The sequence below is a fragment of the Camelina sativa genome, chromosome 4, assembly GCF_030686135.1.
Source record: "Camelina sativa cultivar CO46 ecotype springtype chromosome 4, ASM3068613v1".
Classification (NCBI taxonomy): Eukaryota; Viridiplantae; Streptophyta; class Magnoliopsida; order Brassicales; family Brassicaceae; genus Camelina; species Camelina sativa.
This window is the reverse complement of record NC_141883.1, coordinates 15,339,953-15,365,366: the sequence shown is the minus strand read 5'-3', so window position 1 is coordinate 15,365,366 and position 25,414 is coordinate 15,339,953. Positions and strand designations below refer to the sequence as shown.

The 25,414-nt window shown below is 39.5% G+C and overlaps 1 protein-coding gene, 1 non-coding gene and 1 pseudogene across 2 annotated transcripts; 2 read left to right on the top strand and 1 right to left on the bottom strand.

Annotated features, from left to right (window-relative positions):
• The first annotated feature begins 778 nt into the window (after positions 1-778).
• LOC109124444 (brefeldin A-inhibited guanine nucleotide-exchange protein 5) lies at positions 779-12,264 on the top strand. The gene is made up of 33 exons (XM_087510181.1): positions 779-1,304; positions 2,041-2,089; positions 2,482-2,722; positions 2,822-2,943; positions 3,016-3,074; positions 3,186-3,243; positions 3,320-3,404; positions 3,507-3,701; positions 4,107-4,165; positions 4,437-4,506; positions 4,593-4,661; positions 5,075-5,197; positions 5,277-5,330; positions 5,423-5,511; positions 5,616-5,712; positions 5,806-5,904; positions 6,029-6,223; positions 6,297-6,407; positions 6,478-6,662; positions 6,826-7,452; positions 7,627-8,044; positions 8,425-8,664; positions 8,777-8,900; positions 9,008-9,156; positions 9,346-9,702; positions 9,901-10,067; positions 10,135-10,376; positions 10,531-10,700; positions 10,863-10,976; positions 11,130-11,266; positions 11,345-11,600; positions 11,690-11,785; positions 11,964-12,264. Exons 1-33 carry the CDS (start codon positions 1,202-1,204, stop codon positions 12,027-12,029), a joined length of 5,226 nt encoding a protein of 1,741 aa, XP_087366307.1. The 5' UTR covers positions 779-1,201; the 3' UTR covers positions 12,030-12,264.
• A 3,848-nt stretch (positions 12,265-16,112) lies between these two features.
• Positions 16,113-17,701, bottom strand: LOC147945764 (uncharacterized; annotated as a pseudogene).
• Positions 17,702-17,822: 121 nt separating this feature from the next.
• Positions 17,823-17,929, top strand: LOC147945763 (small nucleolar RNA R71). Its single transcript, XR_015597822.1, has one exon. It is a non-coding gene; the product is annotated as a small nucleolar RNA R71 (small nucleolar RNA).
• Positions 17,930-25,414: the final 7,485 nt, after the last annotated feature.

Genomic DNA, 25,414 nt, shown 5'->3' with positions numbered 1-25,414 from the left:
ATAAAATTAAAAATTTAAACTATTCTTTAATAAACCCAAACCGAAATATAATTTCGTTCTACTTGTAAAATCTAAACCCTAACCATCTCATTTGTGAACCCAAACCGACATATAATTTCGTTCTACTTGTAAAATCTAAACCCTAACATCTCATTTGTGAACCCAAACCGACATATAATTTCGTTCTAATTGTAAAATCTAAACCCTAACATCTCATTTGTGAACCCAAACCGACATATAATTTCGTTCTACTTGTAAAATCTAAACCCTAACATCTCATTTGTGAACCCAAACCGACATATAATTTCGTTCTAATTGTAAAATCTAAACCCTAGCCACCTCATTTGTAAACCCAAACCGACATATAATTTCGTTTTAATTGTAAAATCTAAACCCACATATAATTTCGTTTTAATTGTAAAATCTAAACCCTAACCACTTCATTTGTAAATCCAAACCGACATATAATTTTGTTCTAATTTTAAAAATCTAAACCAAGTCAATATTTAACTTTTCTTAATTAAAAGTATACAAAATTTGTTTCCTTAATTTGTTTTGCTTTTTAATTTAATTTTGATTTATTTTTTAAATGAAATATTAGATGGAAGATTTTGATTGGCTGAGAAAAGAGGGGGTGAACAAATAGGTTCACCCCTAGTGAACCTAAGTATTCTTCTTTGTAAAATTGTAGTTGGTGTATCATCAATTCATCATCAATATTTAAGCTTTTAAACCTATATATAATTCATATTAAACAAATCAAAGAAAACTTTCACATATACAAACCAGAGTAGATTAAAATAAAAAATCCCGGTTCAATTGGTTTAGATCGCTTTGAGTAGTAAAATAGTACAATACATACAAGTAGTCTACAAGACATTATTATTGTTTTATTTCTTCTTAACGACCAATAGTAATAAACTTTATTTTTTTTGTTTGTTTTTTTTTCAAATGGGAAATTAGATCTAGCTAGTGGCTCGTTTCGTTGCTTCAGATCTCTCGCTTCGATCAAGCTTCTTCTAGGGTCAAGGGCATAATCAAAAGCAGAGAGCGAAGGCGATTCTCATATCTCACTTCTCTCTCGATCTTTCTCCGCACGATCTGGTCATGTAAGTCGTTCGATTTTGCGGTATTGTGCAGAAAAAAAATTGCTGTTGAAGCAGAAGAAGAAGAAGTGGAAGAGGAATAAGAAGGATTAGAGATGGCGGCTGGTGGATTTTTGACTCGAGCATTCGAGACGATGCTCAAGGAGTCTGGGGGAAAGAAGTATCCTGATCTCCAGAAAGCTATCCAAGCTTATCAAGGTTAGATCTCAATTTCTCCCATTTTTGCTCAAATCGTTTCGATCGTTGCTTTTGGTTCGGGGAGATTTCACCGTTTGGAGAACGATCATAGCCACGGTTTATCTGTTAGATGTATTTGACTTGAATGTGGTCGCACAAGCTGAGATTTTAGGTTATACATGTATTTGGTTTGTTTAGTGAACTTTTCTAGTATGGCGTTATGGGATAAGGCTGAGGCTATGGAATTTTTTTGATTGTTGTTGATGATTCACTGACACTTAGGCCTTAGATCAGCTTCTGGCTTTTAGTTTGTATCTGATATCTGAATGTTGACCTGTGAAGAGAGATGCTATTCTATCAGAATGGTTTTAACTTTTTATTCGTTGGTTACGTGAATACAGAATGGTTTGCTTAATTGTACCTTAAATTTAAGGGAAGTGTGGTCCATTTTTTACGAACTTTGTATGAACTTGTCATCTCTGGGGTATAGCTACGCTTAAGTTGCATGTGCTACTTAGATTTTGAACTGATCTGTGTCAATGAGGTGATATTAGCAGCTTGAAGGAGATTCATTCCCTGTTGTTCTATCAAAGAATTTTAAACAAGTCTTTGGTTAAGGTTTCTGTCTATATTATGTTTCTTTTTTGCTCTAGTTTGGCATTGGTCATATTGTCTTCATACTATAGAAAAATATGGTGGTGATAACTTTTTTTTTTGGTTGCTAACTACTTTAGATTTCATTTGTGATTTCTTATAGATGGTTCGAAGGTTGTTACGCAGGCTGCATCCTCGAGCATAGATGAGAGGTAATGACCAGACTAGTGTTCCATTTTCTGCTAGCTTTAGGATTAAGTTTTCTCGATAAATTGATATTTACTTTAATGTTTTATTTTGAGATTTGGTACTCATCTGTTTATGTTTATGTTATTCACTTTTTAACCATGGTAGCTACTAGCCACACTTGATATCATCAAAATTCTTCGCCAAATCGTATTTGTTAAGTTTAGCTTTCTGTAAGAGTTTGAGCCTTCATTTCTTTTGTTTTTATGTTATGTTTTAAAATCACCAACTTGTAAGGGGTTTTGTAATTTACATGTAAAGGTGGCCTGTTCTGTCTGTCGTCCTGCCTTATGCATGTGAGAAATAAGTTCAATAGTCTATTTTCTCTAGACTGACTCTGAATTATACTTAACTTCAGTTCACAAGCTGAAGGTGGAGGTGAAAAAACTGGAGGAGAAGCAGATGAACAGCCAAAAGTCCAAAGTGCTGTAGTAGCCGAGCAGGCTAGCCAGTCAAAAAGCGGGACTATAAACATTTCATTAGCAAATGCTGGACACACATTAGGGGGTGCGGAAGTGGAGCTCGTTCTAAAACCTCTACGCCTTGCATTTGAGACAAAGAACTTAAAAATATTTGATGCTGCTTTGGATTGTCTTCATGTATGTCTTTGAGATGCAATTCTGTACTCATGTAATGTATCTCCAGTCATTATATTGATGTTCTGTATATGTTTTTGATTCTTTGTTTGTCGCAAGCAGAAACTCATTGCCTATGATCATTTGGAGGGGGATCCGGGTTTGGATGGCGGAAAAAATTCTGCACCTTTCACCGATATTCTGAACATGGTTTGCAGCTGTGTCGATAATTCATCACCAGACAGGTATGTACCTTTGTGTTTCAAAATTTTCTTGACATTGGTTATACCAATTCTTAAAGCGGATATTCTGTGCAGCACTGTACTCCAAGTGCTGAAGGTTCTTCTTACAGCTGTTGCTTCAGGAAAGTTCAAAGGTAAGCCTCTGATGTAGAAAGCTATGTTTTGTAACTTTTAGAGGGCTGAACCGGTTTCTCAGTTTATTGTGCTTGCACTATTAAATTAATCTATGTAAATCCGTGTGGCAGTGCATGGGGAACCGTTGCTGGGTGTTATTCGAGTTTGCTATAACATTGCTCTAAACAGGTGTGTTTTCTCTCCTTTTATCTGACAATTTTCAGCACTCTCAAGTGTGATCACTAAATGCAGAATTTACATGTAGCAAGAGCCCAATAAACCAGGCAACTTCTAAAGCAATGTTGACTCAGATGATAAGCATTGTATTCAGGAGAATGGAGACTGATATTGTAAGGAATATTAATTTCTCAATGCTGCATATGTTTCATTGAATGCATGAAAAATGGATAACAATTCTAAATGGAGGCGCTGACTATTGAATGCATATCTAGGTTTCCGCATCTTCCACAGTGCGTCAGGAAGAACATGTTTCGGGCGACAGTTCCAGCCCTAAAAATGAAGAAACTACTGCAGCTGATGAAAATGAGAAAGAAATGACCTTAGGAGATGCACTCACTCAGGCGAAAGACACAACTCTTGCTTCTGTTGAAGAGCTGCATACCCTTGTGGGCGGTGCTGATATTAAGGTTGGTTTGCACCTTATATCTTAAACTTATATCCATTGCTGTGAGTGGATTAGAGATGTCTTCTTCAAGAAAAAGTGCTGAAAGTATTACGGAAAAAAGATAGAAATTCCTTAGAAGAAAAAGTTTCTATATGTTTTTGTGGCGTTCTTTCTCTATGTACATCTGTCATATCCTCGTAGTTGCTTCTGGATAAGTAGAAAAATTTGTCAGTCACTTTTCCTCGAGTGCCCACTAGGTATCTATAGAGTTTCCGGAATTTAGCAAATAATAGCTAAAAATAGCGGGATTGGAAGAAGTTCTCTAGGATACTTTCTTTGTTCGTTCTGATTGTTTGAAGACTCTTGTATACTGTGGTTCAAAAGTTGTGATTTTTGCGGACAATGAAATTCTGAATTCTGTGATCAGGGTTTAGAAGCCGCCCTTGACAAAGCTGTGCATCTTGAAGATGGCAAGAAGATAAAACGGTATAGTTCATACCACTCTGCTCAATTTCTGAGTTTAAGATTTTGCTTTTCTGATCTATATACCGGTATGTCTTTTATGCCTATTTATGCTTTTGTGTGTTTATGTATTTGAGTATGTGCATGCACATGCCTGTATTATACGTAAAACATTTGCATGTGGCTGAACACATGCTCATATATACCTGTTTTGATTAGCGGAAAATGAGTTAGACTTGTTTTTTTTTCTTTGTAAAAGTCACGACTTTGTATTCAACTCATTTAAATTCCATAGGGGCATCGAGCTGGAGAGCATGAGTATTGGACAGCGTGATGCATTGCTAGTATTCCGTACCCTTTGCAAGGTTGGCTTATTGAGGGTTCCATTTTTCTATCCTTGACTAGCTTATTTGTGGTGCTTCTGTGACATTTTTTTCAAATTCTGCATCAGATGGGTATGAAAGAAGATAGTGATGAAGTCACAACCAAGACCCGTATATTGTCTCTTGAGCTTCTTCAGGTAAATCTAGTTACATTATTCTTGTAAGTTCGTAAGAAAAGCATAAAGACTCAAGAGCATCATATATTAACTATTTTTGTTTTGAAGTCAAAATAGAGGAGTGTATACATGATTGTTGTGAGTGTGAACTTTCAAATTGCACATCGAATAGAGGTGTGTGTATACATGATTGTTGTGACTGTTACCTTTCCAATGCTTCATGCCTACATGTTTGAGATATGCAGTGGGATTTACACCAAAAACAGATTCTATAATTCCTCAGAACTTTGATGTTGTGAAAAGCCCATATATACCTCTTTGCTTATTCTGACTCTTAGAAAACGAAGAAAGATTGTTGACATCAGATTGTTATTTATGTTGTTTTGGAGGTCATTTCGAGTTTTGACCAAAATTTCCGCAACAAAAATATGCAGGGTATGCTAGAAGGAGTTAGTCATTCGTTTACAAAGAATTTTCACTTTATTGATTCGGTGAAAGCCTACCTCTCATATGCATTGTTACGGGCATCAGTATCTCAATCTCCTGTCATTTTTCAGGTTTGATTCTCCATTTCATATAGATCTCTGAAAGTTATACCAGAATGTTGTATATGACTAGGATTTTATGTTTTGGCAGTATGCGTCTGGTATCTTCTCCGTGCTTTTGCTGCGGTTCAGAGATAGTTTAAAAGTAAGCATGTGATGTCTCCAGTTTAAAGTTTCTTCTCTGTGGGGATTTTTACCTTTTACCGTATTTTTTATAATTCTAAATCTCATTTCCAGGGTGAAATTGGTATATTTTTCCCCATCATCGTCTTAAGATCATTAGACAGCTCCGAGTGTCCCAATGACCAAAAGATGGGTGTTCTTAGGTACAATATTATTCTTGTGGTCAGATATGTTTTGCTTTGAATACATAAGCAAGTGAATCTACTATCTTTTTGCTTTGAATTCCATTTATATATCTTTAATGCAGGATGCTTGAGAAAGTCTGTAAAGATCCTCAGATGCTTGTTGATGTGTATGTAAACTATGATTGTGATCTAGAGGCCCCGAACTTGTTTGAGCGCATGGTTTGCTCCATTTTCTTCTCTTTTATATAATTACTGTACGTCAGGAATGTGACTGAGAGTTATGACTCACAAAGCATCTTTCTTCTCTTTTAGGTAACAACACTGTCTAAAATTGCTCAAGGGTCTCAGAGTGCTGATCCAAATCCTGCCATGGCTTCACAGACATCTTCAGTTAAAGGTTCATCACTTCAGGTAGGCTTCATATCATGCTTTCCTTACGTACATCCAGAAAACTAACTAGTTAAATTCCTATGTATTATTTTTTCCATATCATTCAATAAGAAATTGAAGGAACCTTTTCCTGATAAATTTCTAGTGCCTGGTCAACGTACTTAAGTCACTAGTTGATTGGGAGAAACTAAGGAGAGATGCAGAAAATAGTACAAGAAATGCAAACGAGGACTCAGCTTCTGCTGGAGAGCCAATTGAAACTAAAAGTAGGGAAGATGTCCCAAGCAACTTTGAAAAGGCTAAAGCTCATAAGTCCACAATGGAGGCTGTCATCTCCGAGGTTATTGTTCAATATCATGAATGCTTGTCACCACCAGTAGTGACATACTAATGCATGGATAATCATTTTGCAGTTCAACAGGAACTCAGTGAAGGGTGTAGAATATTTAATAGCAAACAAGTTGGTTGAAAGGAATCCTGCTTCAGTTGCACAGTTTCTGAGAAGTACTTCGAGTCTGAGCAAGGTGGAACTATAGAACTTTGCATGGTTATTTTCAGTATTTATAGGTGAGATATAACTGTTCTTATGTATAGGTTATGATTGGCGATTACCTGGGCCAACACGAGGAGTTTCCTCTTGCTGTCATGCACGCATTTGTTGATTCAATGAAATTTTCAGAAATGAAGTTTCATTCAGCTATTCGTGAATTTCTCAAAGGTTTTAGACTTCCAGGAGAAGCTCAAAAAATTGATCGCATTATGGAAAAATTCGCAGAGAGGTAAGGACACCATTTATTCCTTAGATCGTTTTCTGAATCTAGTATAAATATTAAGCTTGGTAGTTATTTCTGGTAGTTGAATTGAAAACCTATAGTTGATTATCCTATCCATTTTTCCCCATTTATAACAAACATTTTCTGTTCCACTGTTATCTTTGTGTAGATATTGCGCAGACAATCCGGGTCTTTTCAATAACGCAGATACTGCATATGTTCTAGCCTATGCAATTATCATGTTGAATACAGATGCACATAATCCAATGGTTTGGCCGAAAATGTCAAAATCAGATTTCACACGTATGAATGCTAGGAATGATCCTGAAGATTCTGCTCCAACTGAACTTCTGGAAGAGATCTATGATTCTATTGTACAAGAAGAAATTAAACTAAAAGATGATGACAGCAGCATGAAGAAGTTCAGCAGTCAAAGGCCAGGAGGAGAAGAAAGAGGTGGTCTTGTCAGCATTCTTAATCTGGGTTTGCCAAAAAGAATATCAGCAGCTGATGCTAAGTCTGAGACTGAGGATATTGTTAGGAAAACACAGGAAATTTTCCGGAAGCATGGGGTGAAGAGAGGAGTCTTTCACACTGTAGAGCAAGTTGACATTATAAGGCCCATGGTGGAAGCTGTTGGATGGCCTTTGCTTGCTGCTTTCTCCGTTACAATGGAAGTAGGTGATAACAAACCAAGGATTCTTCTCTGCATGGAGGGATTTAAAGCTGGCATACATATTGCTTTTGTTCTTGGAATGGATACAATGCGATATGCCTTTCTAACATCGCTTGTCAGGTAAACTTGTAACACTTTCTTCACATTCCCTTTTATGTTTGAGCGTTGAATATTTATTTAAGTTGCCTTGTGTATTGCCAATTTATGGGAGGTATTGTGCCATCACAGTGCAAGTTTTGTTGGAGCAGAAAGCTATTATGGCATGTTGACTATTTTTCCTTGAATTGTCCATAGGTTCACTTTCTTGCATGCTCCAAAAGAAATGCGGAGCAAAAATGTTGAAGCACTTAGGATATTACTGTCTTTGTGTGACTCAGAACCTGATACCCTTCAAGATACTTGGAATGCAGTTTTAGAATGTGTTTCTCGGCTAGAATTCATTATTTCTACTCCTGGAATTGCTGCAACAGTAATGCATGGATCAAACCAGATATCCAGGGATGGGGTTGTTCAATCATTGAAGGAATTAGCCGGGAGACCAGCTGAACAAGTTTTTGTAAACAGTGTGAAGCTGCCCAGTGAATCTGTTGTGGAATTCTTTACTGCTCTATGTGGTGTTTCAGCTGAAGAACTGAAACAGTCTCCTGCCCGTGTTTTCAGCTTGCAGAAGCTTGTTGAGATCAGTTATTACAATATAGCTCGTATTCGAATGGTACTCTTCTGATAGTCTTTTATCCTACTCAATGCATGGTTAACTATGTGAGCTTAAAAATAGTCAGAACACATATCCTATCCTCATACCTCATGCAACTTGAAACTATGTATACCCTTAGAATGAGAAGCATTAACAAGAACACAATCAGAGAGTAAAACGGGGAACTTTGTTAACTGTTCTGTCTATTCTGTTATAAATTTGACTCTCTAGTGTGCAATGCAACAAATTTTGGTGTCTGTTATACAGCTGCTTCCTCACTCCTTGTCAAAGTAATATGGAAGGCCTGATAGTTATGAATCTTAGGCTATACATGCATTTTAATACTTAAAAATACATATACATATTACTTATTTGGTTTGTTTTGTTACATATATCAGGTCTGGGCAAGAATATGGTATGTCCTTGCTGAACATTTCGTAGCTGCTGGTAGCCATCATGATGAAAAGATTGCAATGTATGCCATAGATTCTCTGAGGCAACTGGGGATGAAATATTTGGAACGTGCTGAGCTCACCAATTTCACTTTTCAAAATGATATTCTCAAACCGTTCGTTATCATCATGCGGAATACTCAAAGTCAGACCATAAGGAGCCTAATTGTTGACTGCATCGTTCAGGTTGCTTGCTTAGTCTTTTCTAAATTCTAATATTAATATGTTTCCTGGAATTTTGTCATTCGGTAGTATGCAGCCATTTTGTCAGCAGGTAATCAATGTTTTTTTTATATAGATGATAAAATCTAAAGTTGGAAGTATAAAATCGGGATGGAGGAGTGTTTTTATGATATTCACAGCAGCTGCAGATGACGAAGTTGAATCGATAGTTGAGAAATCATTTGAGAATGTTGAGCAAGGTGACAAACTGTCAATCAAACTCTTGCACCTGTATCCCAGTTTTAGTATTTTTTTTCTCACTTTTTAGTTTCGATAAATGTTTGTGTAACCACTTGTTTGTTTGCAGTTATTCTTGAACACTTTGATCAAGTGATCGGAGACTGCTTCATGGATTGCGTCAACTGTCTCATCAGGTTTGCCAATAACAAAGCTTCAGACCGTATAAGCCTCAAAGCTATTGCCCTTCTCAGAATATGTGAGGATCGGCTTGCAGAGGTATGTTTTCAAGCCAAATTTTACCTGATAATTCAGCGTTGTATTTTTCTATTATAACTTCGATCCTATGCTCGACACTCCTTCCCGTTCGTATCTACTTTTCGGCTGTCTTCTAGCTCCCTCACTTCCTTTTTAGTTCTCCCTCTGTAACTACATGTGCTCATTTGCCTAGCGTATGATGATTCTCAGGGACTTATACCTGGTGGTGTTCTCAAGCCCGTTGATACCAATGAGGATGAAACTATTGATGTGACAGAGCATTACTGGTTTCCGATGCTTGCCGGTTTATCCGATCTCACATCTGATTTTAGGCCCGAAGTTAGAAACTGTGCTCTGGAAGTGTTGTTTGATTTGCTGAATGAAAGGGGAAAAAAGTTTTCGACACGTTTCTGGGAGAGTATCTTCCGTCAGATCTTGTTTCCAATTTTTAATCATGTGAGTCATGCTGGAAAGGAAAGCTTAATATCTTCTGGGGATGTAAAATTTCGTGAAACAAGCATTCATTCCCTTCAGCTCCTCTGCAATCTCTTCAATACGTTCTACAAGGTACTGATGAAGCTTTCTTCGTTTGCTCCCTTTGTGCTCATCTCGTCCATTATTACTCAATTAACTTTCAGACTTATTGCAGTACTTGTCATGTTTACTACATGAAATCGTACAGAAAATTTTGCATAACATGTAGCGTTGAAACATATTATTGCGTGCTGCAAATTTGACCCTTCGAATTTTTTACCTTCGGAGCAGGAAGTTTGTTTTATGCTGCCTCCACTTTTAAATTTGCTCCTAGACTGTGCGAAGAAATCAGATCAGACAGTTGTCTCAATTTCTTTAGGAGCATTGGTTCACCTGATAGAGGTTGGAGGCCACCAATTTAGTGAGGGCGACTGGGATATGCTCTTGAAAAGCATTAGGTAACCATCTTTCGTTACAAACTTTTATCTTCAATTGTTGAATCTAACTTTTTCTTTCACTTGCCAGAGATGCATCATACACAACTCAACCGCTGGAGCTGTTGAATGCTTTGAGTTTTGACAATCCGAAAAAGAACTTAGTTCTGTCAGGAGAAATAGAGGCCGATGCCTCTGAGTCTCCAAGAGGTGATCCTAATCCGGATGATATTAAAGATAATGGGAAAGTTTCTGCTCAGGCATCTCCAAGGATTGGTACTCATGGTGCTTCCCTAGAATCTGGGATACAGTCTAAGTCTGATGGTTCTGAAGGTTGCCTCTTAACTCTGTAGAACTTTGGATTCCGTTATGGTGTTGGAAAATCATCTCTAGTTACGTAGGACATGTCTGGCCTGATAAACTATCTATAAGAAAATTGAATTTATACAATGCCATGTTTTTTTAACCTTTATGTTTCCCATTAAAGGTCGACCATCCTCATCTGGAAGGGCTCAAAAGGATGGGGATGATGTGAATCTGCAGCGGAGTCAGACTTTTGGTCAAAGATTCATGGACAATCTCTTTCTTAGGAATCTCACATCCCAACCAAAAAGCTCTACTGCAGAAGTGTCTGCTGTACCCTCTTCTCCATACAAGGTATTTTGCATATGCCCACTCCCTGGCTTTTTATCCATTTGATATATCTTTGCTAATTTACACTCTTCACTGGTCATTCCTTTTTTTTGTCACAGTTCTTTTGTTTCTCCAAGTAAATATGATAGACATTGAAATTTCTTTACTAATTACTTTCTTCTGTAGCATGAGGATCCTATAGAGCCTGACAGCAGAGAAGAAGAGAGCCCAGCTCTGGGAACTATTAGAGGCAAATGCATCACACAAATACTATTACTCGGAGCGATCAACAGTATCCAGGTATTTTGATGTCTTCTCTGCTTTGCTACGATGTATGATCTTAAGCAGACACTCTTATTCCTCAACCCCTGATCCCCAATAAGCTTAAGAGGAAATGTGCCGGGTGTTGTGAACTGACAGTTGCATCTTTCCTGTTTGATGTTAAATCTGCAGCAAAAATACTGGAGTAATTTGAAAACACCACAGAAGATTGCGATTATGGACATCTTATTCTCTTTCATAGATTTTGCTGCTTCCTACAATTCATATTCTAATCTTAGAACACGTATGAATCACATTCCCGCGGAGAGGTTGGTGACTGAGCCTTTGGACTGAGTAATAGATATTTTTCCTCCTTACATAGAATTTGAACTATTCATTATTTACAGGCCACCTTTAAACCTTCTCCGGCAAGAGCTGGAAGGAACCACCATATATTTGGACGTCTTGCAAAAGACAACTTCTGGGCTTGCAGATGATGCATCTAACACGGAAGATAGACTAGAAGGTGCAGCGGAAGAAAAATTGGTATCGTTTTGTGAACAGGTGCTGAAAGAAACATCTGAGCTGCAGTCCACTTTGGGGGAGACTACAAACATGGATGTTCATCGGGTACTGGAGCTGCGTTCTCCCGTCATTGTGAAGGTAATACATCTTAATTGCTTACACATTTGTCACTGAGACTACAAATTTTTTGATAGGAAGGATAATTTTCTTATGTCATCTTGTTTCAGGTTTTGGAAGGCATGTGCTTTATGAACAACACGATATTCAGGAAGCACATGAGAGAGTTCTACCCTCTGCTGACGAGACTTGTCTGCTGCGAACAGGCAAGTTACTGAATTCCTTTACTTAGTATACCCCAGCTTTGGCTTCGCTTTCTTGTATAATTTTTACACACACCTGAACTTGGTTTTTGAGTACGTTTCGAGCTTTTGAGCCATACATAATATTCTTTTGTCTATAATGATAATCGGTGGATCTAACCCCATGAGTTTTCTCTTGCAGATGGACATACGAGGTGCACTAGCCAACCTTTTCAAAGCACAATTGAAGCCACTTTTGCAACAGTAAAGGATATATACCCCAGGATATTGTGGCAAGCTTAAACACTCTCAATGTCATTTACTGCCCACAGTTTGGGTTGTTTTTTTTCCTACATTGGAATGATTTTTCTCCTGATTAGAGAGCACATCCCAATTAAATTGCCAGTGGTACTCATACCATATCAGTTGCTTTTTCTTGCTCGTATCTTATATTCGCGTCAAACTGAAAACCTCAAATTTTAAGGCATTTTTGGTTGATTCTATAAGATGTTGTTCGTACCGCCTTTAGTTTTAAGTATCCTAAAAAAGTATCCTTTGGTCACAGTACTGGTTGTTTCATTGACATTGTAGACTTGAATCGTGTAATTTAGTTTATTAGTTTCGATCAAACACTGCTTTCCCTTGTCGATTTCGAATTTGCATTTTTTAGCAGTTTATGTGAGTGAGTACACGATAACTAAAATCATGTGTAAGAGTGTAACGATTTACTAAGATGATCTGAACCAGCTCGTACGCATCACAGCGTTTGCATTTGGTTGTTCATATGCGATCCCCAGTTTAGGCGTCTACAAATGAGTGGCAAAGTTGTCTTTCATTTGTTGTTGTATTTTCTAAACTTTGAAAATGTTTTTATGAATATAATTTTTTCTTAGAACTCATCACTCGTTTTTATTTGGTTAGTTGTTGTATTGTCTGAACTTTGGTAACAGTGTTTTTATAAAATATAAATTTTTCTTAGAACTCATCACTAATTTTTGTTATATCACAAATAGTCATATTGTATTTTCACCAAACTTAGTAGGTTTACAAGTTTTAAACAGTGTTGGAGTCTTAATAAAACTGATAAGGAGAATCGATTTTATAGGAACCAAGAAACAAACTATTTCATAAACATTCCCACACTTAACACACCAGATTCAATCATTGATTACAGCTACTCACTTAGTTCTTGACGACATTACAAACCCCTTTTTATTTATTGATATCATCATAGATTTTCAAGCCCAGTCCGTTATCTTCTTGTCTTTCCTTGCCTTCATAGAAAGTTCCATACCATTTAGAAGGTCTCCATGGTGGCCAACAGTTTCAAATCCGCGGTTGCTGCAGCATTCTTCATCAACTCAAACCTTGACTCCTTAGGCTGAAATTTGAGTCCGGCATAGAGCTTCATGTAGTCGTCAAACACAAAACTCGGATATTCCGAGTCTTCATCAACAAGAGATGGTGCAGGAGAGATTTCGGCATTCTTTCCGGGATTGTAGAACGAAGCAACCGACATCCGGTTCCCTTCCTTTTGGGTTACCACACGGTGCATTACGCTCTTATACTTTCCGTTTGTTATCACCTACGCACATTTGATGAAGAGGTTAAGCCTAAACCAGTATGCTGATACTAGGTGCTTCTTTTTCATATACAAGATTCAACTAAATTAGTACATGTTTAGTTTGGTTAAGTTTCGGTTATAACGTCTATTGCTTCCATAGTATCATTACGAGGATTAAGAAAAACACAACCCGATTACAATTGTACCTCAAGTTGGTCCCCAAGGTTGATGACAATGGAATGCTTGAGAGGAGGAACATCAACCCAATCGCCATCTTTGAAAAGCTGACGTGTCACTTAACACTCCGTTGACTTCTTCTTGCAGTAATACGTCTGATGAATCTTATCAATACTCCCTACCCGGAGAAACAGTTTGTCCTCAAGCGTGAATTGAGGAAACAACTGAACAAAATCCTTCGATAACATCCAGGAATCTTTGGAGTCTGGCCGATCAAACCAATGAACCAAAAACTCACGAGCTCCCGTAGTAGTAAAACGCACATCCACAATCTTCTCAGGAAATAGAAACTCGTCTTCAATCAATTCAGGTGGGTCAGAGTATTGTACCTTGTGAGGATCACCCATCACTGCTTTCAACTGAGAGACGTGAAAGACATCGTGTATCTTGGCGCTCGAAGGTAACTGCAAACGATACGCCACAGCTCCAATGCGCTCCAAAACTTGAAATGGACCAAAATACTTAGCCGCGAGCTTTTGACATTAACGTTTGATCACTGACGTTTGGCGATAATGCTGTAGTTTGATGTACACCCAATCCCCCACTGAAAAAAAAACACATCACGCCTATGTTTATCAGCCTGTTTCTTCATCAAATCCTGAGCTCGTTGTAGATTACCCCGGATATAAGTCAACATAAGATCCCTTTCCCGCAACTAAACCTCCAACTCCCAATTATCTGTTGAACCTTGCTCAAATTTAATCAAAGAAGGCGGGACTCTTCCATAAACCAGCTTAAACGGAGTACATTTAATAGCAGTGTGATAAGCTGTGTTGTACGAGTACTCAGCCAAAGCTAAGTATTTGTACCACGTTCGAGGATGACTTGAGGCAAAGCAGCTTTAAGTATGTTTCCAAGCAACGGTTCAGGACCTCCGTCTGTCTGTCGGTTTGTGGATGATACGTTGTACTAAACTTCATTTTAGTGCCTGCCAATCGAAATAACTCCTTCCACACACTTCCCACAAACACTCTGTCCCTATTAGAAACAATCGACTTTGGAAAACCATGAAGCTTGACTATCTCAGATACAAACTTCTGAGCTACCTCCAGTGCTTTAAAAGGATGCTTCAACCCAAGAAAATGAGCAGCTTTACTCAGACGATCCACCACCACCAAAACAACATTGATACCGCAGATGTTGGCAACCCCTCTATGAAATCCAACGAGACATCCTCCCATATTGATGTTGGAATAGGTAGTGGTTGCAACAATCCTGCAGGAGCTAAAGTAGAGTATTTGTGAGTTTGACAAGTAGAACATTCAGTGACATACCGCTTCACATCTTTGTACATCCCTGTCCACTGAAACAAAGCATGGATCCGCTTAAGTGTCTTCAATACACCCGCATGACCCCCAATCTTGCTATCGTGGAACTCATGGAGAATCAGAGGAAGAAATTTGGATGATTTTGGAATCACTAGTCGACGTTTGTACCAAAGTCTCCCCTCCACAATATGATAGTGCGATGACTAGTACCAACACTCACCTGCTTTAGTGTAGATTGAATTGCCTCGTCAGAATCAATTTCTTTATAGAGATTTTATAGTTGTATTGCAGAGGGAACTGTGAGGGCTACTAACGAAGCTGGCATCGTATGAGGAATCCTTGATAGTCCATCTGCCACCTTATTCTCCACACCCGGTTTGTAGATAATATCTATATCAAAACCCAAAAGCTTAGTTAACCATTGTTGATATTCCATGTTAACCTCTTTTTGCTCCAACAAAAAATTCAAACTTCGTTGATCCGTGTGTACTTCAAATTTTCTTCCCAGTAAATAGTGCTTCCATTTCAATACTGCCATCACAATAGCCATAAGCTCCCTCTCATATGCTGGTTTGAGTTGCTCACGCGCCGTTAAACAATGACTGAAATAGGCTAATGGTCTCTTATTTTGGATAAGAACTGCTCCCACTCCTGACCCTGAAGCATCAGTCTCCAAAGTAAAAGTTTTATCAAAGTCCGGTAGTCCTAATACTGGTACTGTCGACATTGCACTCTTCAAGCTGTTAAAGGCTTCTTGTGCTAAAGAATTCCATTGACAACTATCCTTCTTCAGTAACTCAGTCAGAGGCTTAGCGATGATCCCGTAGTTTTTAACAAATTTCCTGTAATAGCCTGTCAGCCCTAAAAATCCCCGCAGTTGCTTGATATTAGTAGGTATAGGCCACTGTAACATTACCTCTGTTTTTACTGTATCCGTAGCCACACCATCCTTTGAGATAATATGACCAAGATATTCAACCTGAGCTGCTCCAAATAAACATTTCTTCTGATTTGCGAATAACACATTGTCCTGTAACAATGGTAAAACCATCCCCAAGTGTTGCGCATGATCCTCCAGACCAATATGTCATCAAAGAACACAACAACAAACTTACGCAAATATGGTTTGAATACTTTGTTCATCAACACCTGGAAAGTAGCAGGGGCATTAGTGAGGCCAAAAGGCATTACCAAGAACTCGTAGTGGCCTTCTAATGTACGAAAGGCTGTTTTCAAAACATCATCCTCCTTCATGCGTATCTGATGATAGCCTGAACGCAAGTCAATCTTCAAAAACAGCACCGTGTAACTCGTCTAACAACTGGTCAATAACTGGGATGGGAAATTTATCAGGAACAGTCGCTCTATTCAACGCTCTGTAATCAACGCAAAACCTCCATGAGGAGTCTTTTTTCTTAACCAAAAGAACTGGGCTTGAGAATGGGCTTTTACTGACTCGGATGATACCTGAGGTTAACATTTCTCCTACCATATGCTCCATCACTTCTTTAGTAGCATGTGGATACCTGTAGGGACGAACAGTAATGGACTGAACTCCCGGCTTGAGGGTAATACTATGCTCTTGACCCCTGAATGGTGGTAACCCGATAGGTAAAGCAAACACAGCCGTGAACTTCTCGAGAATCTTAACAATAACTGGATCCACAACCAAATTAGAATTAGAGAGTTGAGCAGAGTTTAGCCCGGTTGTAGTATCTTGTAGTAAGCATTGGACTGGAGCTCCAAAAGTCTTCATAGACAGAGGAGGACCGTGTAACGAAGGATCTCCCCATAAAGTAACTCTCTTGCCTTTATACAAGAAAGTCCATTCTTGCAATTTCCAATCCACTTCACACTTTCCCAACGTTTCCAGCCACTGTACTCCGAGAATGACATCCACTTCCCCCACTGCTAATGAGATAAAGTCACTCTCAAACTCTTCACCATCTAGCTGGAATTGGACTCTCTTGCAAATACCAGAGCAGTGCACAGACACACCATTTCCCAATAACACCTCCAAGCTTCCTGCTGCATGCGTTTTTAGTTTAGCTTTATTAACCACGGATGGTGTAATAAAATTGTGCGAAGCTCCTGAAACCAACAGTACTACCACTTTACACTTGTCAATAAGGCCTACCATTTTTGTTGTCCTTGGAGAATGGAGACCGAGAAAAGAGTTAAGAGATAAGCTTCTCACTTCTGGAGTATGAACTATCTCCTCTAAATCTTTGGTCTGTATCTCCTCAACCATCACTTCCAACTCTAAACCATCCACGACAGTCAATATTTGTAGCTCTTTCAAAGGACAGGTGTGTCCTCGAGAGTACCTCCCTTTACATTTAAAACAAATGCCTTTGCTTCTCATCGCATCTAACTCTTCAGAGGTATGACGTTGACGTGGTTGGTTTCCTTGTTTCGAATTAGTAGTGGTTTGCACCACTTGACCTGTACTCCCATCCCAGTTAACAATAATGGTTTCGTAGTCTGGTAAGTGTTAGGCGGTCGAGATACAAACTGCTTGTTGTGCACCGGAGCTCTGTTCTCCTTTTCACTGATTAACTGACAGAATGAGCTTGATTCCATGCGTAATACTGCAGCTTTTTGATGATCAATCCCCTAAGGTTCCTTCATTTTAATCACCTCCTTCATCTCTTGTTTCAAACCGTTGTAGAATATCTTTTCCAAATGAGAGTCATCTAAACCAGACACTTGAGCAGATAGGTCCTCAAACTCTGTTACATAAGCTGCTACCGTGCCAGTTTGTTTAATTGCAAACAGCCTATTACCAGGATCAACTTCAAATGATTCTCCAAAACATAAGAACAACCTCCGTTTGAATTCATCCCAAGATCGAAACTCTCTACGAGTCATCTCCCAATTGAACTACTTCAGAACATCGCCTCATAAGTTTCCATTAGAGGCTGTATCAAGAAGCATCCTGATCTTGGGAATTAATCCTCTATACAAGGTGCTAAGGAGTGACTCATTGCTGAAGCCATGGTGAGGACACTGAGTCTGGAATCCTTTAAACCTCTCCCAAGCTTCACAAAAGCTCTCATTATTCCTTTGAGCAAACCCAGAAATTTCATTCCTCAACCTAGCAGTCCTTGCATTGGAGAAGAACTTGGCCAGAAAAGCTTTCTTGCATGCATCCCATGTGGTTATAGCTCCAGTAGGAAGAGTCTTCTCCCATAGATGAGCTTTGTCTCCAAGGGAAAATGGGAATAGCCTTAACTTGAAGCCATCTTCACTTACTCCATTGATTTTTGTGAGTCCACATATTCTGTCAAACTCATCAAGGTGATCTAGAGGATCCTCCATTGGCAACCCATGAAATTTGTTGGCTTGTGTCATGGAGATTAATCCACTCTTGATCTCAAAGTTACTGAAGGGGGCACAATACCAGCTCTTTGGTTGTGTGTGTTAGGTGCATCCCCAGCACCAATGTGTCTAGGTCTATGATCATGGTGATCTTGCTGCTCCATGACTACTTGTTCTTCTTGTTGTTGAACTACTCTTCTTTCCTTTTGTCTCAAACCCTTTTGTTGCCTGTGGATGTTGTCAATAGGCCTTTGAAGACTGTCCTTGCCTTTTGACCTTGTGTGCATCAACAAACTCGACTATAGACTCGAACAGATACACGGTCGAGCGCAGGCTCGAGTGGGTGGTCGAGTCGACTGGGAAGTAATGGCTATTTGGATCCGGCTTCTGACTCGATCAGGTGCTCGATCACAGCTCGGTCGAGTGGTGGTCGAGTGGGTGGTCGAGTGGGTACCTGAAACTCAAGACAGCCAAACAAAGGAAGATTCGAGCTCAGTAACGTCACAAGTGTTTAAATGAACTTAATCTTAGACTAATAATGATCCTAAATGTCACAAAACAAACTCAAATGGGCAACAACGCCAAATTGAAACTGACTCTTTTTGTGGGTGGTGAATGAATGATGTATGGAATGATGACTTATGAATGAATGGATGTCAGGGTGTTTCAATTCCCCTTATGCAATTGTAGTATAAGAAGTGTCAATCCAATCTGAGTATTTGTGAACAATCAAGATGTGCATATGAGTCTAAGTCAAGCCAGATGTAAAGGTTGTTTGTCACTAACAATCCTATAATGAAATGCAAAGTGCAGAAAGCAAACTACAAGGACTAAGAACTAAATGCAAATGAAACAGAATGATTATAATAGCAAGAACAGAAATAGAAACTATGTTGATGAAGAACTAATGCAAGACAAGTAATGAACAGAAAGCTAAATAGATGCAACAGAAATAAAACATGAATTAAACAGGACAATCACAAATCATAAACACAAGTTCTCGGGACGAACTCGAGCAAGCACTCGACCGAGTGTAGGTCGAGTACAGGGTCGAGCTAGACTAAACGTGAAAATAGAGCAACACAATAAAAACAGAGCAATGCAAAAACGAATCAAACAACAAGCAAGCAATGATATTTAGACTAAGATATTAATAAACAAAGAAGGCCTTGAGGAGGGATTCATGGGCTGAACTAATCATTGTGGTTATCTAACTTGGTCAACAAATCTCAAGCAAACTTTGAGCTAATCTCTAGACATACTATTCTAAGACATGTTTAATCCACTCTCATGGCAAAAAACAATCAAACCTATGCATTTCTAGACTTGTTCTCACAAAGTAAAGAATCTACACAAGTAGGCATTAAGCAATACATCTCAAATCAAACAAGACCTCTAATCTCTTAGCAAACGTAATGGTAAGCTCTAGATCTAGCCTTATATATGCTCCTTAAACATTGGTGTGATGCTAAGATGCTTGAAATCAAACCCTACCTTCTCAGATATAGGATCAGCATTAAGAACATCTAGCCTAGAAGAGATCTACAACAATCAAGCTTGACCAAATCAAATAAACCACAAGATCAATCCAGCCTAACCCATCCTCAAGGTCCTAAGCAAACTACTCACAAGAACACATGGTGAAATTTGTCAAAAACCCAGAAAAATATTGAAACTTGCATTATTAGAAAGATGAAACAGAGATCTACAATATTGATGAAGAAATGAAACTCGAAATCTTAATATCTTGAAAGTTATGAAACCAACAAAATACAAGAATCTAGTCTTTCTTTCTTAAACAAGTACAAAATCTAAAAATAAAAGAAAGTGCAAAAGGAATAAATCTAAAAAAGGTAAAAACTAGGTTTTAGACTCTCTAAAAAGCTAGACTCTTTGGTGGCTGCAGGTACAAGGACCTTATATAGGAGATGAGGTGGAAGCCCTAAAAATACAAAAAGTCAAAGCAGTCAATGGCTCGGTCAACTCGACCAGTGCTCGGTCGAGTGGCTGGTCGAGCTGGCTTCTCTCGTGCATTCTCCACTCGATCGAGTCCTTCTCAGCACACGGTCGAGTGTCTGGTCGAGTGTGCGGTCGAGTTGGACTCTGGACCTTGATTCTTCAGCCTTAACTCTCTTGTTTTCTCCTCATGATTGCTTCACTTCTCCTCAGCATTGCTTCCATGCTCCTTAAGCTCAAAAATCACCTGTTTATGCATGAAAAGATGCAAATGCAATGCAACTATACTCTAATGCATGATTAGTCCTAAAGCTACACAATAATGGCCTAAATGGATAGCAAAAGATGCAAAAGTTGTGAATAAACTAAGGGAAAATAAGGTAAAATATATGAACATCATCCTGCCCGAGGGTCTGCTCGATGAGGTGCTCGAGGATGAGCTCGGGTTGCTCTTCGGATCGGTCTTCGGATTGTTCTTCCTGCTCTTGGATCCTCTTCGATCGGGTTGGTGTTCGGACTGTTCTTCCTGCTCAAAAGCTCCTTCGGGTACATGCTCGGATTTGACCTTGTTTCTCCCCATTTTAGGCTCTAAAGCACCTGTTTTCATCCAAAATATGGAAATGCAAGAATGCAACACCCTAAATGGCCTAAAAGCGAATTCATACAGTTAATGACCTAAAAATGCTAAGGTTAGGGTAAAAACAATGCAAAATATGGACAAAAAGGGATGCTTAAAACATGTAAATTAGAGAGTTATCAGACCCCCAAACTTAAATCTTGCTAGTCCTCTAGCAAGGAAGTAGGAGGAAGAGGTTTAAAATGGGACTCATAACCTTTTGAGCTAAGCGAAGGATTCAAGCTATAGTCCTTAAAGATAGTTTAAATGTGCTAAGATCAATCAACTTACTTACAAATATTTTTCTATGCTTATTACCATGCATCGATCTAGTTCAACCTCCAACTGTTAGTTAAGACTTGCAATTCCAAAGAACATCTCTTTCACATTCATTAAAGTGTTTGGCGAATTCTTGCAAATGGAAGGTGAATCAAGCTCAATCGGTTTCAAGGGTACGGCTTTTTGGTAGGATGGTTTCGAACAATATCCTTGGGTGGTTTTCGCTCAAAAGATTGAATGCTAGACAGTTGTGAAAACTATCTAAGATTGAGAATAATTTGGGCATACAAAGCTTAACTCTTGATAATCTACCCTTTTCTCATTCTCTTCTCTTTTTTTTTTATCTCTTTTTATTTCTTTGCTAAACTCCTAATAAAATTTCCATATTATTTTTTTCCTTTTTCTAGGAGACTATAGCATGATCTTTTTCTTTCTCTTTTTTTTTTTATTACTTAGAGACTTAGAGCTAACTAAACCGAACCTTAGGGACTTTCTTCTTAAATTTCTTTTCTATTCCTCAACCCAACCCCAAATAATCATGCTAACCCTCTATCTTTCAAAACCGATCCTAATAGCTAGTTCAAATGATTCTAACTTAGCTAAAGCAAGAGCTAGTTCTTTGTCGTTCTCAATACTCTCAAGGTTTCATAACCTATAGCACAATGAAAAGGTCTCACTCAACAATTCAATACAAGGTATGAAAGAAAGGTTTGGGTTCAATGGTAGGGGAAAACGAATAAGGTTAAACGAAAAGATTGGTAAAAATGGAGTGTTAACCCGATTTTAGAGTTACCATGAGCAAGTATTCAAATTCCATAAGCAAGACAATTTAAGTTCAGGTTAAGTCCAATAATATAGAGATGATGCAATGTTCAAGCAAGTTTCACACAAGCGGATGAAGCTTTCAAAAGACACAAGATTTTAAACAAAGATTTTTCATTTTTTTTTTTGCAAAGATTGATCAAGCAACAATGAACTGTGATTAAGGGCTATGGCTTCAATCCTAAGGTTTGGCATTAAACAAGGTGGTTTTAATCATTGTCTGATAAAATGCATATGCAACAATCCTATTAGAAGCAATCTAGACTCAATTCTAATATGTAAATGCAACTACATGAACACTTGTTTTTCAAATTTTTCAAATTGTTTTGGGTTTTTTATGCAAATAGATGCAAATAAAACACAATGTTATATACATTCTCAGACCCTCCCCCAAACTTAAATTACACAGTCCCTTGTATAAATAAAAGTCCGAAAAAGAAATCTAAAAATCACACAAAATGAAACAAAACAAAATAAAATGCAATGGTATAAACAATGGTTTGGATGAAATTGGTACCTCATGGGTTGGTGAAGAAGGAGGTTGTGGCAGCCTCCATGCTCGCCAAGGTGTACCCTGGATCGTCACCGGCTTCAGCAGGCGCCGGGATTCACTCATCAGAGAGCTCGGTTATGCGAACAGACGATCTGGTCGAACCGGCATCCGAGGGGTTGATCGGGTAAGGCGTCGCGTAAGTCATCGGGTAGGGCATCGGGTAATACGACGGGTATAGTGGGAGAGGACCAAAATGATCACCCGTATAGCCGCTTGCAGGGTGCATCGAGGAGGGCATCTGATATGGCATCTGGTAAGGCATAGGGAAGGTACTTGAGTGGTCACCCGGATGTGTGCTCGATGGTGGCATCGGATAGGGCATCGTGTACCCCATCGGGTTAGGCATCGGATAGGCATCCGAGTGGCTTCTTCGCGATCTATCTGGTCTGGTGACATCGTCTTCTGCATCGGGCTCGTAGGAGGATGTCCTGTGAGGCTCTGGAGGTGCTAATCCTCGGATTCCTCCCAATGGTCCGCTCCTCCCCATCCATGTGGGTGCATAAGCCGAGGTGGGAGCTGAGGCACAGCTTGCCTTGTCTTGCAACTCCTTGATCTGTCCTCGCATTACCTTCACTGAGCCAGTGAGGTCTTTTACCTTCTTTGAGAGAAACTTGTTCATCCTCTTCAACCACCCTATCCTCTTGTGAGCCTCCCTTACTCCTACTGGTTGTTTTTGAGAGCAAACATACTCCTCAAAATCGTAATCCTCTGATTCACCTCCCTGTTCTTACTCTTTTGGCTCTCTCTCTTCAGCCGCTGATTCTTCCTCAGGGTTGTACAACTCTTCCAATGGTGGCATAAAGGCTAGGCTTTCTCCTAGCCGGATTTTGGTGCACATGACGTTGGGCAGGATAAACTGAGTAGCTCCGACTGCCGGATGAACAAACTTGAAGAGCCACATATCATTTGGCTTCTCATAAGCTAGGAATCTCGCCAAGGTTAGGTAGTCGATGTCTAGCCATCTCGGCTCATGAACCACTCTTTTCAGGGGCACATCGCAAGCTACCAAAATTGGTGTTACTAAACCTCCTATGGAGATCTCTCCAGCTCCATCTCGCCTCTCGGTTTTCATTGCCCAGGATTTCAGATATAAAAACTGGTTAAGCAGCACAAGAACCAGGCTAGTGTCCGTAACATCGCCTACTAGCGGTCTATCGTCCCTAGCATTGTCTAATACTCCACACAGGGCAATGTCTAGCAGCTGGAACTCATGATCATTCACATTCCTAGTCTCCTTTCTAGGAAAAAGAGTGCAGGCGAGGGACTTGTGAAATTCAAAACAAGGCTCCTTATTTGAGCAGATTTGGAGCTTGTTGACTTGTAGGGAAGCTTGTCTCCTATTGTCAGCCATAGGGACTTCATTTCCTCCTTGCTCACTTCCATGTTTTCTCCACTCCCAGCCTTGAATCCATACAGCTTCTCCATCTCCTTGAAGGTGAGTCGGTATTCCTTGTTGCGCACGGAGAAGGTGATGAACCCGATCCCCCCATCAGGTAGTAGGGTCAGGTGGTCCTCAAAGAAGTGTAACTGCAGCATGGAAAGGAAGTGAACCGTCTCCTCTTCGTAGGCTTCAAGGTTGGCACATGTCGAAAAGGAACTCGACATCTCTAGCGATCCCCAACTATTTCATCGTTTCACGGTGAGGGTAGCGGGTTCCTACAAAGCTCATCTTACAGAGGACCTTGAAGAGCTTGGCCGGAGTCTGCACTTCCCTTTCCTTCAACCTCCTACATGCTATCTTGGTGCATTATCTCTGCTCCTCATCATTGTCAGGGCTTTCTCCCTCGGTGTCTTGATCCTCTTCTTCTGCCGCTCTCTCATCTACCTTTTCAGCCTTTTCATAGGCTGGTCTCTTCCCCCTCGCAACTGTAGTTCTGCTTCTCAACCTGGAAGTTTGGATCTCTTCCAGTTCTCCTCCTTCTGCATCTGAATCGACCTCCATCGGATCAGTAACGGTTCGCTCAGACGTAGATAGGTCCCTACGTCGAGGAGATTGGTGGATTGCAACTGCTACTGGGTCGGGAGAGAGAACACGGGTATCTACCCGATCAGGTGCGCGAGTGCTAGCTCGGGTGGACGGTCGGGTGGAGCATCGGGTTGGGGATGCGAAACGTCCAGCCAAGGGTTGGGAATGTGGAACGTCTCCTCCTCCTTGAGAATCACAAGGTTCGACGGCATCACCTCCGGTTCTAGCAGCGGTGGGGGTTGATCTGCTCCCCTTCTTTTGGTAAGTCTTCATCTTTGGAGCCATTGTTGAATCCTTGAAAATAGAAGAAGCTAAACTTCAAGATCAATAGGGTTAGTTCCCGAAAATCTTAAAGCACTCGATTTTGAGAGAGAGAAGAAATAAGAAGAAGGAAGTTTAAAAGTTTTTAGCACTTATCGATTTTGTCTTGGAGAAGAAGGGGTTGGTCCCCTTAAATAGGAAGGGCTGCCGCTAGGGTTTCACCGAGAGTGGACTAGGGCTTTGTGGAATACGGACTCCACTCGCCACTCGAGTGGGAACACGATCAGGCGCGTCGGGTACGGATTCGGGTAGAGCCTCGAGTTCCCCAAAATTTCATTTTTCCTTGATGTATTTTTATTTTTTATTTTATTTTTTATTTTATTTTTTATTTTTTTAAAGTAAATATGCAAAAATAGGAAATAAGACAAAATAAATAAATAAAATTTAAAAGACAATAAAGGATACCTTTGGGACTTCCTCCCAAGTGAGCTTGTTTTAAGTCACTAAGCTTGACCCTTCATGCTCTTCAAGCATGGGTTTTAGGAGGGAGAGGTTCTAGAATCCTCTCCACTATAGCAGGCTGATTTACTGGATTTTCCAGGTCTTGTCCAGGTTCCACAGCAAATGTAGTATGGACTTCCTTGTGATGCTTGACCCTTCTTTGTTTAGTCTGGGTGAAAAAAGCTTGACCATCAATGGTTGGCTTCTTAATTCCCTTCTTGATGCCAAATTCCATTTTGAAATGCTCCCCATGCTCAACTCTGATCTTCTCTTGTTTCACGTCAATCATTGCTCCTACTGTTGCTAAGA

Excerpts from the sequence above, each read along its gene's own strand:
- LOC109124444 (XM_087510181.1), top strand. The coding sequence starts at position 1,202 with ATGGCGGCTGGTGGATTTTTGACTCGAGCATTCGAGACGATGCTCAAG. Across the intron at positions 3,244-3,319 it reads TATAACATTGCTCTAAACAG|CAAGAGCCCAATAAACCAGG; the intron begins GTGTGTTTTCTC and ends ATTTACATGTAG. Across the intron at positions 3,405-3,506 it reads GGAGAATGGAGACTGATATT|GTTTCCGCATCTTCCACAGT; the intron begins GTAAGGAATATT and ends ATGCATATCTAG.